A 13,877-nucleotide genomic window follows, 5' to 3' on the forward strand; every position below is an offset into this window, starting at 1 on the left:
TAATGACTTGTTTATCGTATTGTGTCTACTATGAATCATATTTTATTGTTAATAAAGGTGTGCTGCGAGGATCAATCCATGGCCCCTTGTTATTTGAACTATGTCAATAATAATATATGTAATTGTTTTTCATATTACATCTGTAGATAACATGAATAGTATGTAACATTTGAATATTTACTTTGCAAAAAGGATATTACGAGCATTCAGCAAATGTTATCCACCACAAAAAACATATTGAACCATTATAAATATATTCAAAATTCAAAAACATATTGAACCATTATAAATATATTCAAAATGTCTACATTAATTATTAGCATCTATATTCATTGTTATTTTAGATAAACTGATAATCTTCATTCACAATCAGCAAAACATGACAGTGTTTTACATCTGCCTAGTTATACTGGAGTTTGATATGGAATATCAAAGCCAAAAGAAATGTAATGTAATGCATAATGCACATCTCTTGCCTCTTTCAAAACAGATAAAAGAAATGCATAACTGATGCCGATAATATATTCACCCTTTATCTCTCCCTGCCACCCTGTCTCTCTCTCTCTCTCTCCCTCTCTATAGCCCCCCCCCCCATAATCACCCCTCCTCTCATTCTAAAAATATATTTATCAAAATAAAAAAGATGAAGAATGCAAAATCAACAACAAAAAAAAAACTATGTCAAGTGACTTAAGCCGGGAGTATATTTGTTCAAAATCTTTATTAGTGTACAAAATTCTGTTTACCAATATGTCCCAGTTGAATGATTAAATATCAAATTTTAATCTACAATAATTTTTACAGCAGGATTTAAATACACAATTCCAATGCCTCAGCCATCTAATTAGTGAAAAATCAAAGGAGAATCATGTATAACGTCAATGTATGTGATTATTGCAATTATTGACAAACACTTTACTAAATATCAAATATAAATGTTAAGATGGCACTTGAGCAACAGAATATTATGATGATTACATTGAAGAAATCAGAAACATAATCTAGTTCATTTGCAAATCTTGTGTTTTCTCAAAATGTTGGTCACATTAATTTCCATTCGTTTTCAAAGATGTAAAAAAAAAAGCAAGCCTCAAATAGCACACCAATATTATCATCTTAAATTCAATTTGGTCTCTTTTCTTTATAAGAGTGACAACATGCTTATGACAGATATGAGGAACCTTTTGAAGAACCATCATTTCACCCAAAAATATTACTTGAAGATTTAAACAAATAGAGGCTAAAGTGGAACAAACGAAGAAATTGAACATTATCATGATATCAATGGTGCTAATTAGCCAAAATATTCAGTTTTTCAACTTACATTATTTTACATAATTGATTTACAAATCCATCACAATATTCATTGAGAAAATCGATTAGGTCATTCATGAGATCACATAAATATGGACAGATAGAAAACGGATGTATGGTGAATCATTATTTGCCATAATGATAAATTAATTATAAATCATAGCCCTCACAGTTCCTCAATGATAATTTACAATGATTGGGCGAGGAAATATTTCAATATTCTACCCATTCCCAGTGTTCCCAGGCATACCACATAGCTCTATGGCTCGACAATCCAAACTTTTGTTTGGTCAGAATGTGACTTGCCCCTCCAAACTTTTTGCTTGATCAGAATGTGACTTGCCCCTCCAAACTTTTTGTTTGATCAGAATGTGACTTGCCCCTCCAAACTTTTTGTTTGATTAGAATGTGGCATGCCCCTCTAAAGATGGGAATATACACCCATCAGAAATTTTGAATGTACAAAGTCAATATTGCACTCATCTTCAACTATGGTAAAAAATTATCTTATTAGTTTGGTCAATTTTTTCAATGTTCTCCAATGGCCAAAATTATGTTATATTGACAGGATGCACCATGCCACTATTTACTAAGTTTCATATATCCAGAAGCCCCTAAATTCACAAAAGGCCTAAATTCACAAAAGTTTTAAAAACCCACGGTTGAGTCCATGATTTATGCAGATTTACGCACTAAATTACGCTTATTTACTGCATATATTAAAACAAATGTCCAATGCTGATGCGCGCTTTTGTCACAGTGCGCCAATTGACTCCTGTTGCCGTGGTTATCCACACTATTTTATTCATGAGTCCACTCTTCAAACAGTGGACTAATGACTAAAAATAAGCGTAATTTATACAGGAAATCTGCATAAACCATGGGTTTCAACCGATGGTTTTAAAAACCATATTTGTGAATTTCGGGCCTTAGTCTCTTGATATGATAACTTGAACACCATTGCCAAAGGGGATCTAGTAAAATATCAATATGATATAAATGTGGAAAAAAAATGTCTTCCCAGACCTGCAATACCAAACTTTATTTAAAACTTATTAATACATCATTAAACAATCTAAAATACATTTCAAAACATGATTATCCATCATACTTAATCATAAACTAATTTCAAGAAATGGTATTCGTGCATAATGTACAAGTATACTAACTCAATCAAATACAACTGTTAGTCATATCATGAGTATAAATACACATACGCATACTGACCTATTTTATCCAACATAATGTGATATTTTCACATAATAATTCTATAACATTAGCTTGTTTGGAGCATACAAAAGTTGAAAGTCATTAATGTGATGAAGAACCTGAAGTAGAAAGATGAAAGTAGAATAGTGGAAGACTTTAAAAAAAACCAAGAAATATGTCCTAATAGAGACAGCCGTGTCAAGTGCCAGGAAACCTTTTAAATTTTAGTTCTCAATAATAGATGAAATTACAGCATGATATAAATATATGATGTGAACGACAGCATACAAAGTAGGAAGTTAATTATTACCAGCCCACATTTCACAAGGCTGCTCATTAAGTTATTCACAACGTAATGAACCAAACGGAATACGATTAGCCTAATGGGGTTTTTAGATTAAGCAAAATTGCATTAAGCAAGTTGAAATATTCAGAGAACACATTTATTGCAATAAATGATGTATGCCCATGGCAAAAACAAAATATATTGAGATGATGGCATGAATGGATTTATGACCAGATTTATCAAAGGCCCCCAAAATATTGTGTCTTTTTGTTATAGGGTAATTAATGTTAAAATAATAGTATGCAAAATGCTAAGTGAGAACATCATTACATTATCATAGATAAGTAATCTGTATAATTTCCTGTTAAACTGTAATTAGTATTGACATCACTCATTATTACAATTGTAAAATATTAGAAATGCAGCACTTGATCACCATGGCCCTTTGTAATTTGATTTTAACAATGTTCACACCTTTGAATAAAACAATGGCAATTAATTATTTGTACACTGTAAATAAGAACAATGTAAAAAAAAAACACTGAAGAAGGAGATGAACTATGCTGGAAAAAAACTCTCATCTAGCGATCATAAAGTGTATGAATTTAAAATCATATGAATGAAAAGTATAGCCTTTGTTTTACACGTACTTTCAAATTATGAGCAGTGTAGAATGAATGATTATATGCAATAATGCATATTTTTATACCTCGCTCTGATTATTGAAGCAAAGCATGCAATGCTTCAATGATCATGTCTGATTTCTTTTTTTTTTCTGAGAGAGGAGATGAAGTGCCTTCTTTTGATATACAAATCTGAGTATTTTAATCAGCATTACACACTTTGCAAACGATTTTAGACAAATGAATGCGTGACTGCTGTTGCCTCTTTGACTTCTGAAAAAGGGGTGCAATTAGATCAATTGGTCATATTTCATTTCCTGGCTGAATGAATAAAACAGGAAGTATCAGAATTTTATATCAAATTGAGAGCATATCATCTCTTCTCTTAATACACAAATAAATATGAAATTAGTCATTTTTATTGTGAGTTACCTTTTAATGACCACAGGAAGGTCTGAAAATATGCATGATCACTCTTAATGATTTATTATTCATTCATGCATGACTCATCGCAATTAGCAATTAGGTAAAAAAAAAACAAAGCTATATTTTTCTCTTTCATATACAAGTGTTTGGATGATTTGATACCTGGGTTGGTAATTTGGACCTCCAGCATTATTCATCTGCTCCTTTTACAGTGTTGTTAATGTAGCATACAAGTAATTCCTCTATATACTGTGTACAAAGCCAGTGCAGACTTACAAAATAGTATGGGCAAGAGAAAATAGTAATCCTAATAATAATATTTGTGATTTGTAATGTGCCAAATCCACTCTGCAGAGTGCCCAAGGCATAGATCAAGACTGTCTGATAATGTGATGTTCTTGGCAAACAAATATGTAGCAAAATTGCCCTTATGTGAAACTATAATGATAGGAAGGAAATATTGAAAAAAATATTTCCCCATTTGCACTAATAATTACTTAAACACACACACATACATGCTCTTACAGCAAAATGAATTAAATTGAATAATAAACTGAATTTGACAGTGACTCCTTTGTGCACAAATAAGACTACACGTAGAAAAGTTTTTGCGACATTAAATCATTATTTCAAAAATAACAAAACTGACCATCTAATCTTACAAGAACCTAATAAATTTACACGAATAATGCTGAACTAGAATTGGATGCAAGAATAAATAAGGAAAGATACATTAAATTTGAATATCAAGTTTCTTCCATGACAAACAATATTCTTACTACAACAAAAATATAGTCATCCAATATCTTACAGATAGAAGTGATAAATGCAGGGTTTACACACTTGTACATTTTCTGAATTCCGTGATTGGGTCAATGGTCATGTGTGCTGTCTTAGTAAGAAATAAAAAATGAGCAGGAGGAACAAAGACAACCTGAGTGCCAAGAATTTTGAGGACTTGTGCAAAACAAACCTGTTTTTATACATTAGTTTTCACAAATTTCCTGAAGTCACAAATTCATTGACTTTCCTTGACATTTCTTGAATATTCCAGTACCGTAATTTCCTGACCTATATGAACTTCAGTTTTTTAACACTATAGTTACAGTTGCGATCAATAGCAAGGTTTAACATTAGTGGTGGTCCTGTTGCCAAAGACCATCAGAAATGGACATCATGGTTCTGTCTTCCACGGAGTTGTGATTGATCTTGATCAACCACAACTATGGAAAGCCAGCAACATCTTGCCAAAGGCTATCAGAAACTGACATCATGGTTCTGTCTTACACGGAGTTGTGATTGATCTTGATCAACCACAACTATGGAAAGCCAGCAACATCTCGCCAAAGGCCATCAGAAACTGACATCATGGTTCTGTCTTACAAAGAGTTGTGATTAATCTTGATCAGCCACAACTATGGAAAGCCAGCAACATCTCACCAAAAGCCATCAGAAACTGACATCATTGTTCTGTCTTACAAGGTGTGATTGATCTTGATCAACCACAACTATGGAAAGCAAGTAACATCTTGTCAAAGGCCATCAGAAATGGTCATCATGGCTCTGTCTTACAAAGAAATGTGACTGATCTTGATTAACCACAACTATGGAAAGCCAGCAACATCTTGTCAAAGGCCATCAGAAACGGACATCATGGTTCTGTCTAACAAAGGCGGAGTTGTGATTGATCTTGATCAACCACAACTATGGAAAGCCAGCAACATCTTGCCAAAGGCCATCAGAAACTGACATCATGGTTCTGTCTTACAAGGAGTTGTGATTGATCTTGATCAACCACAACTATGGAAAGCCAGCAACATCTTGTCAAAGGCCATCAGAAACGGACATCACGGTTCTGTCTTACAAGGTGTGATTGATCTTGATCAACCACTACTATGGAAAGCCAGCAACATCTAAAATGCATGTTTGTTTAAACTGTTTTCTACATGATGATGAACACTCATACATTCATTGTTGTCTTGAGAATTCAGTGTGCTCCTTTTTGTTTACAAAAAGATATGGTACAAATTTCCTGTAGGAAAAATCATGACATTGATGGATTTCCATATATTTGAGGTTGATCAGTCACAACTCTCTGTAAGACGGGGCCCAGACTGCTGTTGTGGCCTCATCCCAGCAAGCCGAGATTTTTCATCAAGTCATGAAAAGAAAAGAAATATGCTCAGCATTCAGTGATAAAAAAAGGCATGTATTTTAGCAACTTTCCATGACTCAAACTGCAATTCAGTTTGTCTGCAACTCTTGTCTATGCGCAGAAATACACAAATTCAGCATACAGTAGCAAACCATTAACTTATGCTGAAGCTACAGCTCTCCAACATTCTAACAGTTACTGTCCTGATTTTTCCTTGAAATCTTGATTTTAAAATATTTTGTGAACAATATATATGAACTTTAATGAGTGAAATAGATCCAATGTCATCAATGGAAATCAAGCATTATGTTTATCAGGCACTGATTTGGCCAAAATATTAATGCCATTGAAAGTGCATGACGATCAGACAACTGGGCTCCGTAACACAAAGGTTTGCGATGAATTGCAAATATGAAAGAACACTTTTGATTGGTTCCTGGTCAATATTTTGCGCCAGATTTGCGTGTAAACTTGATCTTGATTGGTCAGTTCATTTAGCGATTGATCACTAATCTTTGTGTTAGGGAGCCCTGGTTGATCTTCTGTGATGAAATTGCTTTATATTTCCATCATTATTGCCACAGATTCAATCTAATTCATATGATTACATAAAATGAAGAGTGACAACATATATATTACATTCCCAGTTGCATAAACATATATTTTTTCTATTTTTATGCTAATTTGTTTCAATTAATAATATCAATATCACATATCATGATACCTGCAATTGAGTTGTTCATGGGCATTTCTTAATTCCATGTGGACAACTATGTTTTTTCTTGAGAGTATTTCATGATAAAAAATGTGTACTATATATTATCAGTGTTTGACCTGGCTAAATAGATATCAAGAAACATAAACTACGTTGACTGCTAAGTAAAGTGAAATTCCTTGTATTCATCTAAAAAATTTCAGTTTTTGTCGCATCCATTCTTCTGTGAACTCATCCAAGTCCCGTAATTCAAAATGCTGCAATAGAAAGAGAAAAAAGAAAGACAAAGAAATGTAAAATCGAAATCAAAGTACAAATTGAAAGCGCATACATGTATGTTATGACAAAACATTTATCGAAATAGTAATATTTCGTCAAATACATTTTTGAAAAAAGGGACTTAGTCATATCAGAAGTTTAGAAGTAATAAGTGTCCAAAAAGGAAATCTTTCACAAACATATTTATGAACCTTATACAGCAAACATAATGAAAACTATCAAAATAGAATTACTTTGGGGCTTGGGCCCCCCCAAAAATGTATGCTACTTTCACTCAATTGACCATAAAATGTGAAAAACCAGGGAGGTTGTTTTGAAACATTTGTGTTAAAAAAAAACTCTTTACATATTTTAGAAAACAATAAATATGGATTTATAACACATTTTGATAAATATGATTCACTTGAAATTTTGAAGAATTTGGTTCTATAATTCTAATTTAGTAAATTGCCTATTATATCATTGTCTTGCATTACCAGTTTCGTGAGTGTAATGAGTAGCTGCAGTTGAAAGGTGTTTATTGAAAAACAGGAAAATATAGTTTGAAATTTAAAGAAAAAATAATTAGTTTATTTCCACAAATCTGACCATATCTCATGTGTATGTGCATACATAAATAGTTACTGCATAAGTTTATACTAAATGAGACAAGGTACCTCTAATTTCTACCAGTGTGTTGGTGCTATGCTAAATGTAAAACGAGGAACAGTTACTGTAGTTTCGAGATATAATGGTATAACGTGAGACCCCTGAACAAGTTGCAGATCAGCATGGAAGGAAAGGTTATTCCTGTCAAGGACAGTGACATGAACAGTGTCGTTTTCCCCACAGATGCATAGGGAGTTTCCCAAGTAGTTGAGACCTCTGAAGGTTATAGTATCTGTGTTTGCAGGAAGTGTGATGTCAACAAGCAGACTGTTTCTTTGTAGTCTTATTCCACCATAACCAAAGACAATGGCCTGAAGGAATCCTCCCATTCCAGTGACAAAGTTAACAGCACCTGCCCCTGTGGCTGTTTCTGTCCAAACTTTAAATGGTTCTTGGATATTGGCATAGCTACGAGTAATAAATTTCTCAGCTTTGGAAAGGTTTTTCATTTCAAACCAGCCAATGGCAAACATTCCCCAAGTCATTGCAGGCCCGTTAGGATCGGTTACATTGGTTCCTTCATAGGTCTCATAGATCTCAAGATCATTCTGCCTGGTGGCTGCTGTCATATTGGCCATCAATGGGTATCCAAGCAGGATGGCATCTGCTTGTTTGACAATGGTTCCAGGAGTGTAGCCTTCAAACTCTGGATGATACTGCAGCTTATGATCAAAGGGAATGAACATGTTATCAGCAATGTCTGTCCATTCTGCAGGAACTGACTTGTTAATCAATGAAGCGGCATACGCTGGTAGTCTGAGACTTATTTGGGCTATACTGTTGGTAAAGACAGAGTTATTGACGCTTTCATGATATTCATCTGGTGGCATGACATTGCTAATTGTGTATGCTTCCAACGTTTGGTTGTACTCCACCTTGCTCTCCCAGAATTCTGCAATACTCTTGATCATCTCAAATCCATTGTGGTCCTCAAGGAATGTTGTATCATTGGTTGCCCACAAGTGTTGCTGCACAGCAAAAGCAATGTCTCCACTGATGTGAAGTTCGTTGGTAGGGTACGGTGTAGCAGGACAGACTTCCACACCTGTAAATGCCATCTCCCAGGGAAACTGTGCACCTCTGTAGCCATTCTTGGCAGCATTGTCCTTAGCTGCCTGCAGGTGGTAAGATCTAGACTTCAACATTTCGAGTGCAATATCTGGATGGAACATCAGTATTGTTGGGAACATCCACTTCTCCTGATCCCAGAAAACGTGTCCTTTATAATCATCAGGATCACATCCCCCATGAGCCAAATCTCCAGGACTGATGCCATAAAAATGGAATGGAAATTGAACATCATTTCCTTGAGGAGGTAGAGAGCTTGTAATATAATACATACTACCATAGATAGCTTTGGCCAGTTCCAGGTTGGTTCCATCTAGATCAATTTTCCCATCAATCCATTTTTGTTGCCAGGCATACTCATGCATCTGACAGAGTATCCCTGCATCCCTCAACTCCCATCCTGCTATCAGTGACAGAAAGGCTTCAGATTTCCTTCCAGATATTGCAAAAAGAAATGTCCACACTTGAGAATCGGCACCTGACGCCAATGTAAGGGTTCTTGGCACATCGTCCCAATACATATATAGTTGTGAAGTTGAACTTGTAGGTGTTTCAGAAGTAATTGTACTCCCACTTGAAAACCATGGATCACCTTCTGTCTTGGGAGCTACCACCTGTAATCTAACATCATCACTCTTTGGGTTGAACTTGTGAGTCAAAGACACTGTTATTTCCTCGGTAGATTCTTGCTTTCTTGAGATTAATATTTCGTTGACAAGAAGACGAGTCGTATGTTGATGAGCATATATTCTTTGTTCTATGTTACCCGCTTTGATGGTTATTTTGTGGTAAAATATTCCCTTGACTACATTCATTAGGAAAGATTCTGTGACGAATTCCTTGCCATTGCTTTCTATATGAATGTCTGCCATGGAGGGGACCTCTGCATGGTGACTGTCACCATACCTGCCGTTATAGATACCGTTCACATGAATGAATTTACCATACACAGTAGTGGCTAAATATCCATTACCAACAGTTGGCATACAGCAAGCTTCTTGCGGAAGATTAGGGGTTTCAAATATATACGCTTCTCGAGAGATATCAGGGTAATCAGAGCACAAACAAGCACTTTTTACAACTGAAACAAAGGTCATGCAGAATACATAAAACAACATTACTGGATATCCATTGGCCATCTCATAGACCTTTATCCTCATTTTCTAACTAGAAATGCTAAAAATCACGATGGCCAGAAGTTAAGTGGTTACAAAAGCATTAGCATTGTTCACAGGTGGGAAAGCCAAGTCCTGCTACTTCCTATCGAGTGAAGGCAAGGAAGTTTAACATACTGTATCCTATTAAACAACATTACTGGATATCCATTGGCCATCTCATAGACCTTTATCCTCATTTTCTAACTAGAAATGCTAAAAATCACGATGGCCAGAAGTTAAGTGGTTACAAAAGCATTAGCATTGTTCACAGGTGGGAAAGCCAAGTCCTGCTACTTCCTATCGAGTGAAGGCAAGGAAGTTTAACATCCTGTATCCTATAAAGGGAGAGGAAACTGGACCTGAAAAAAGATATTAGGTCCGAAGTAATAAATCAAAATTTCTTTACACATGATTATTTTATATGTAACTGTTTTCTAACATGTCTTTCTCAAGTTGATTTTATGAAATTTATATATTTTTTTATGATGTTGACTTGTTATGATTGTATTTGATTTATATTTTGTTGAAAATGAAATAAATGAAATGAAAATGAGGGAATTACTGGGTCAACTAACTCAGAGTTTGATTTTGCAGCCCAACTTAATATTTTGGACATTTACAATGACTCTTCCCAGGTAGCTTATTGTGAATTTAAAGCTAAGTAGTCATATATGGAAGATATACATGCATTTGCTTGCAACCAAGTGAGGCCAAAGGGTGAGGCTTTGCTTATTCAAGTTTTTTTTTAATCACAAAAACATGTTTTTCAAAGAAGTTGAGTTCAAACCATGGTTGTATTTAATCAATTTCTAATCGATTGTAAAAATGATTCGTCTTCCAAATTGAAACAGGAAATGCTGAAAAAAAAATTGAATGACAATTTAGCAGAACCAAAAACGTTTTAAAAATGAACTAAAAGCAACTAGGATCTAAACTGTGACTCTATAATGGACCTTCTTCCAACAAAAGGATTCACACTCTAAGAATGAAGAATAGTTCTAGGGTAAAAGTTACTGATTTGCAACAAACCCTCAAAATCCAAAGAAAATGCAGTCTCGCCAAAAATTGAAATTCCATAGAAAAATATAAGAAACCTCAAATTTACTTTTTTTAAAAGCTGAAAATTCATGTTTCACACACTTTCTTAAAAAAAATGCCCATCCACAGCTGACATTTTCTTATAAACTATCATGATTAAAAAAGTGCCCGTATATTAATCAACCATTTACATTATATTCAACAAACAAAACAAGAATAATATCATCATACACTACCTACTAAAGAGAATGTGGTAGGACTATCATCAAGTAATACACATACCTTAGTAGCACCAATTGCTTGTACAACAGAATTATTAGATCCACTGTACATCATAGCTAATTCTGGTTTGCAACCTAGAGTCAAAATGAAAGAAAGTACAGATGTCAAGCAATCTATGCATCTCCACACATAAATCATTACAGCCAATTTTTGCTTTTATTTACCCTTTTCTGGTTCCTGATGGAAGTCGTTGCTATATTGTCAGTTAAAAAAAATATTCCTTAAATACAAATGTTTGTAAGCACGGCACATTGTCCAATTCTTACCCGGTCTTTAGCACGGCTGACCTGATTAGGTGCCCATACCAAAATTTTTGCCTTGCACCCAGAAACAAGTGGAATGCCTCTGGCGGTCTCACCTGCATCACGCAATTCAATATAGCAGCAGTGCTGACTTTGACAACTACTATAACTCGCACAAGATGTTCAGTGATAAATGGGTACTCTTATGTCCACGTTTTTCGAACTAGACCAATACACTTACAGAGATACATGTATGATGGTAATTCAACAAATACCCCCAACATGGCCAAAGTTCATTGACCTTACATGATCTTTGACCTTGATCATTTGACCTGAAACTCGCACAGGATGTTCAGTAATACCTTATTACTCTTATGTCCAAGTTTAAGGAGTCAGATCTATGAACTTTCAAAGTTATGATGGTAATTCAACAGATACCCCCATTATGGCCAAAGTTCATTGACCTTTGACCTTGGTCATGTGACCTGAAATGCACTCAGGATGTTCAGTGATACTTGATTACTCTTATGTCCAAGTTTTTTTAACTAGACTAATATACTTTCAAAGTTATGATGGTAACTCAACAGATACCCCATTTGGTCAAAGTTCATTGACCCTAAATGACCTTTGACCTTGGTCATGTGACATGAAACTCAAACAGGATGTTCAGTAATACTTGATTAACTTTATGGCCAAGTTTCATGAACTAGGTCCATATACTTTCTAAGTTATGCTGTCATTTCAAAAACTTAACCTTTGGTTAAGATTTGGTGTTGACGCCGCCGTCGGAAAAGCAGTTCCTATAGTCTCACTCTGCTATGCAGGTAAGACAAAAATGAATAAAAAGGCTGTTTTCAACTCGCCGCACGGCCGCTGTAGAGCAAAAGTGGCCGAGGTATTAGATGAAATTCAAATTAAAGAATGAAACAGAACAGAACATTCCTTCATTTTTGGATGAATACCTAATATGAATTTCTGACAGTTGGTACTACATTATTTAATGAAACAGTGATGTTATCATCATAACTTAAGAAATTTCATATCAAATTGCAGAAAATAAAACTTGGCTTGGGCCCTTCTAGAATAAAAAAGACCCTCCTTATCTTAAACTATTGTATTACTTGATTATACACCCAACACACTTTCTTTTAATGTTATACACACCTTCTGGATGTATGTGAATATACACCTGTGGATATGATATTCTTCCATCGTCATGGTGATAACAGTAACTAAAGAGTACATATCTTGGTTGATGTTCAGGTAGTTCAGCTCTTAATTCATCTGGGGTCATATCCTAAAATGACACATGAAGAAATGAATCATACATTTAAAAAAATAATGACGATAAAAGTATTTTTGGTTTTTGGCCACAATGAAACAATCAATTACAGAACATACCTTTTTAGATCACAGGAAATTATTTCACTTTTCAAATTTGATTAGTATATCTGGCTGTAAGAGAAAAGTTTTCATCCATGTTCTGTACAGTCCTATGTAAAAAAATCTTGCTACACAAAATAAATTTCTGTAACTTCACAAGAAAAATATGGAGTAAGTTGTTATATATTTTCTGCGCCGAGTCATATCACAGGCTTTTTAAAATGAGACCTTACCCTGCTGCTTGCCAGACCCATTGCATGCTAGAAGATAAACTGATAACTGAAAATACAGGGCTTAACTTATAAATCCAAGGCCAACAAAAGTCATGGATGTGGATGGTCATGTTGATTGGTCTTGACGCGTTTCTGATTGGCCTTGGAGATGTTTGTTCCCTTCTTTTATTATCCCCATGTGCGCAAACATAATATACATATGCACCCTATGAAAAAGTGACTTTACCCTAAAAATATTGAAGTTATAGTCCTTTTACTCTCACAATTAAACAGACCTGCCAACCTAAAAAAGGACATTTCAATACTAGTATTAGAAAAGCTGAAAATCAGTATTTCAAAGAAATACCAGAGAACACATAAAACAGAAATTTTAGAAATCAGTATCATTTTGCATTCTGAAACCATCAGTACTCTTCTCATTTGTCAGTACTGCATACTGACAATAAGTACTAGTTGGCAGCTCTGTACTTATCCTGCACGATATTCTTACCTCGTACTCATCATCTAACACCACCAGCAGCTTACTTGTGTCTATCTTCACTATATAATGAGAAATCAAACAGAAAATACATAAATTAAACATTAGTGCTAAGCCAAACCGACTGGTCCATCGGTGATTGACAAATGCTGATAGTCACCAGAACAATTCCTGGCAGACCGGATTTGTTGTGATAAATTGATGTAATAAAGAAGTACAGAATACTGTACTAATATAACCAGTGTCTGACTATAAAAAAATAGTCAGGCAGCATTTGTCCTCTACTTCAGAAAGCTAAAAGCTTAAATTTTCCTTTTATGTCTTCAATTGCATCACAAGGA

The 13,877-nt window shown here is 34.7% G+C and overlaps 2 protein-coding genes across 2 annotated transcripts in view; both read right to left on the minus strand.

The window, feature by feature from the left end:
• Window positions 1-702: 702 nt before the first annotated feature.
• Window positions 703-13,877, minus strand: part of LOC121418637 (glia maturation factor beta-like) — a 32,623-nt gene continuing 19,448 nt past the window's right edge. Inside the window, exons 3-6 of the mRNA XM_041612611.1 lie at window positions 13,549-13,598; window positions 12,607-12,739; window positions 11,201-11,274; window positions 703-6,985 (exon numbers count right to left, since the gene is read on the minus strand). Coding sequence (XP_041468545.1) covers window positions 6,914-6,985; window positions 11,201-11,274; window positions 12,607-12,739; window positions 13,549-13,598 — 329 coding nt within the window. The 3' untranslated portion in view covers window positions 703-6,913. The remainder of the gene's footprint in view (window positions 6,986-11,200; window positions 11,275-12,606; window positions 12,740-13,548; window positions 13,599-13,877) is intronic.
• Window positions 6,939-10,005, minus strand: LOC121418635 (protein-glucosylgalactosylhydroxylysine glucosidase-like). The gene has a single exon (XM_041612610.1). It carries the CDS (start codon window positions 9,881-9,883, stop codon window positions 7,673-7,675), a length of 2,211 nt encoding a protein of 736 aa, XP_041468544.1. The 5' UTR covers window positions 9,884-10,005; the 3' UTR covers window positions 6,939-7,672.

Source organism: Lytechinus variegatus, chromosome 7 (genome assembly GCF_018143015.1).
Source record: "Lytechinus variegatus isolate NC3 chromosome 7, Lvar_3.0, whole genome shotgun sequence".
Classification (NCBI taxonomy): domain Eukaryota; kingdom Metazoa; phylum Echinodermata; class Echinoidea; order Temnopleuroida; family Toxopneustidae; genus Lytechinus; species Lytechinus variegatus.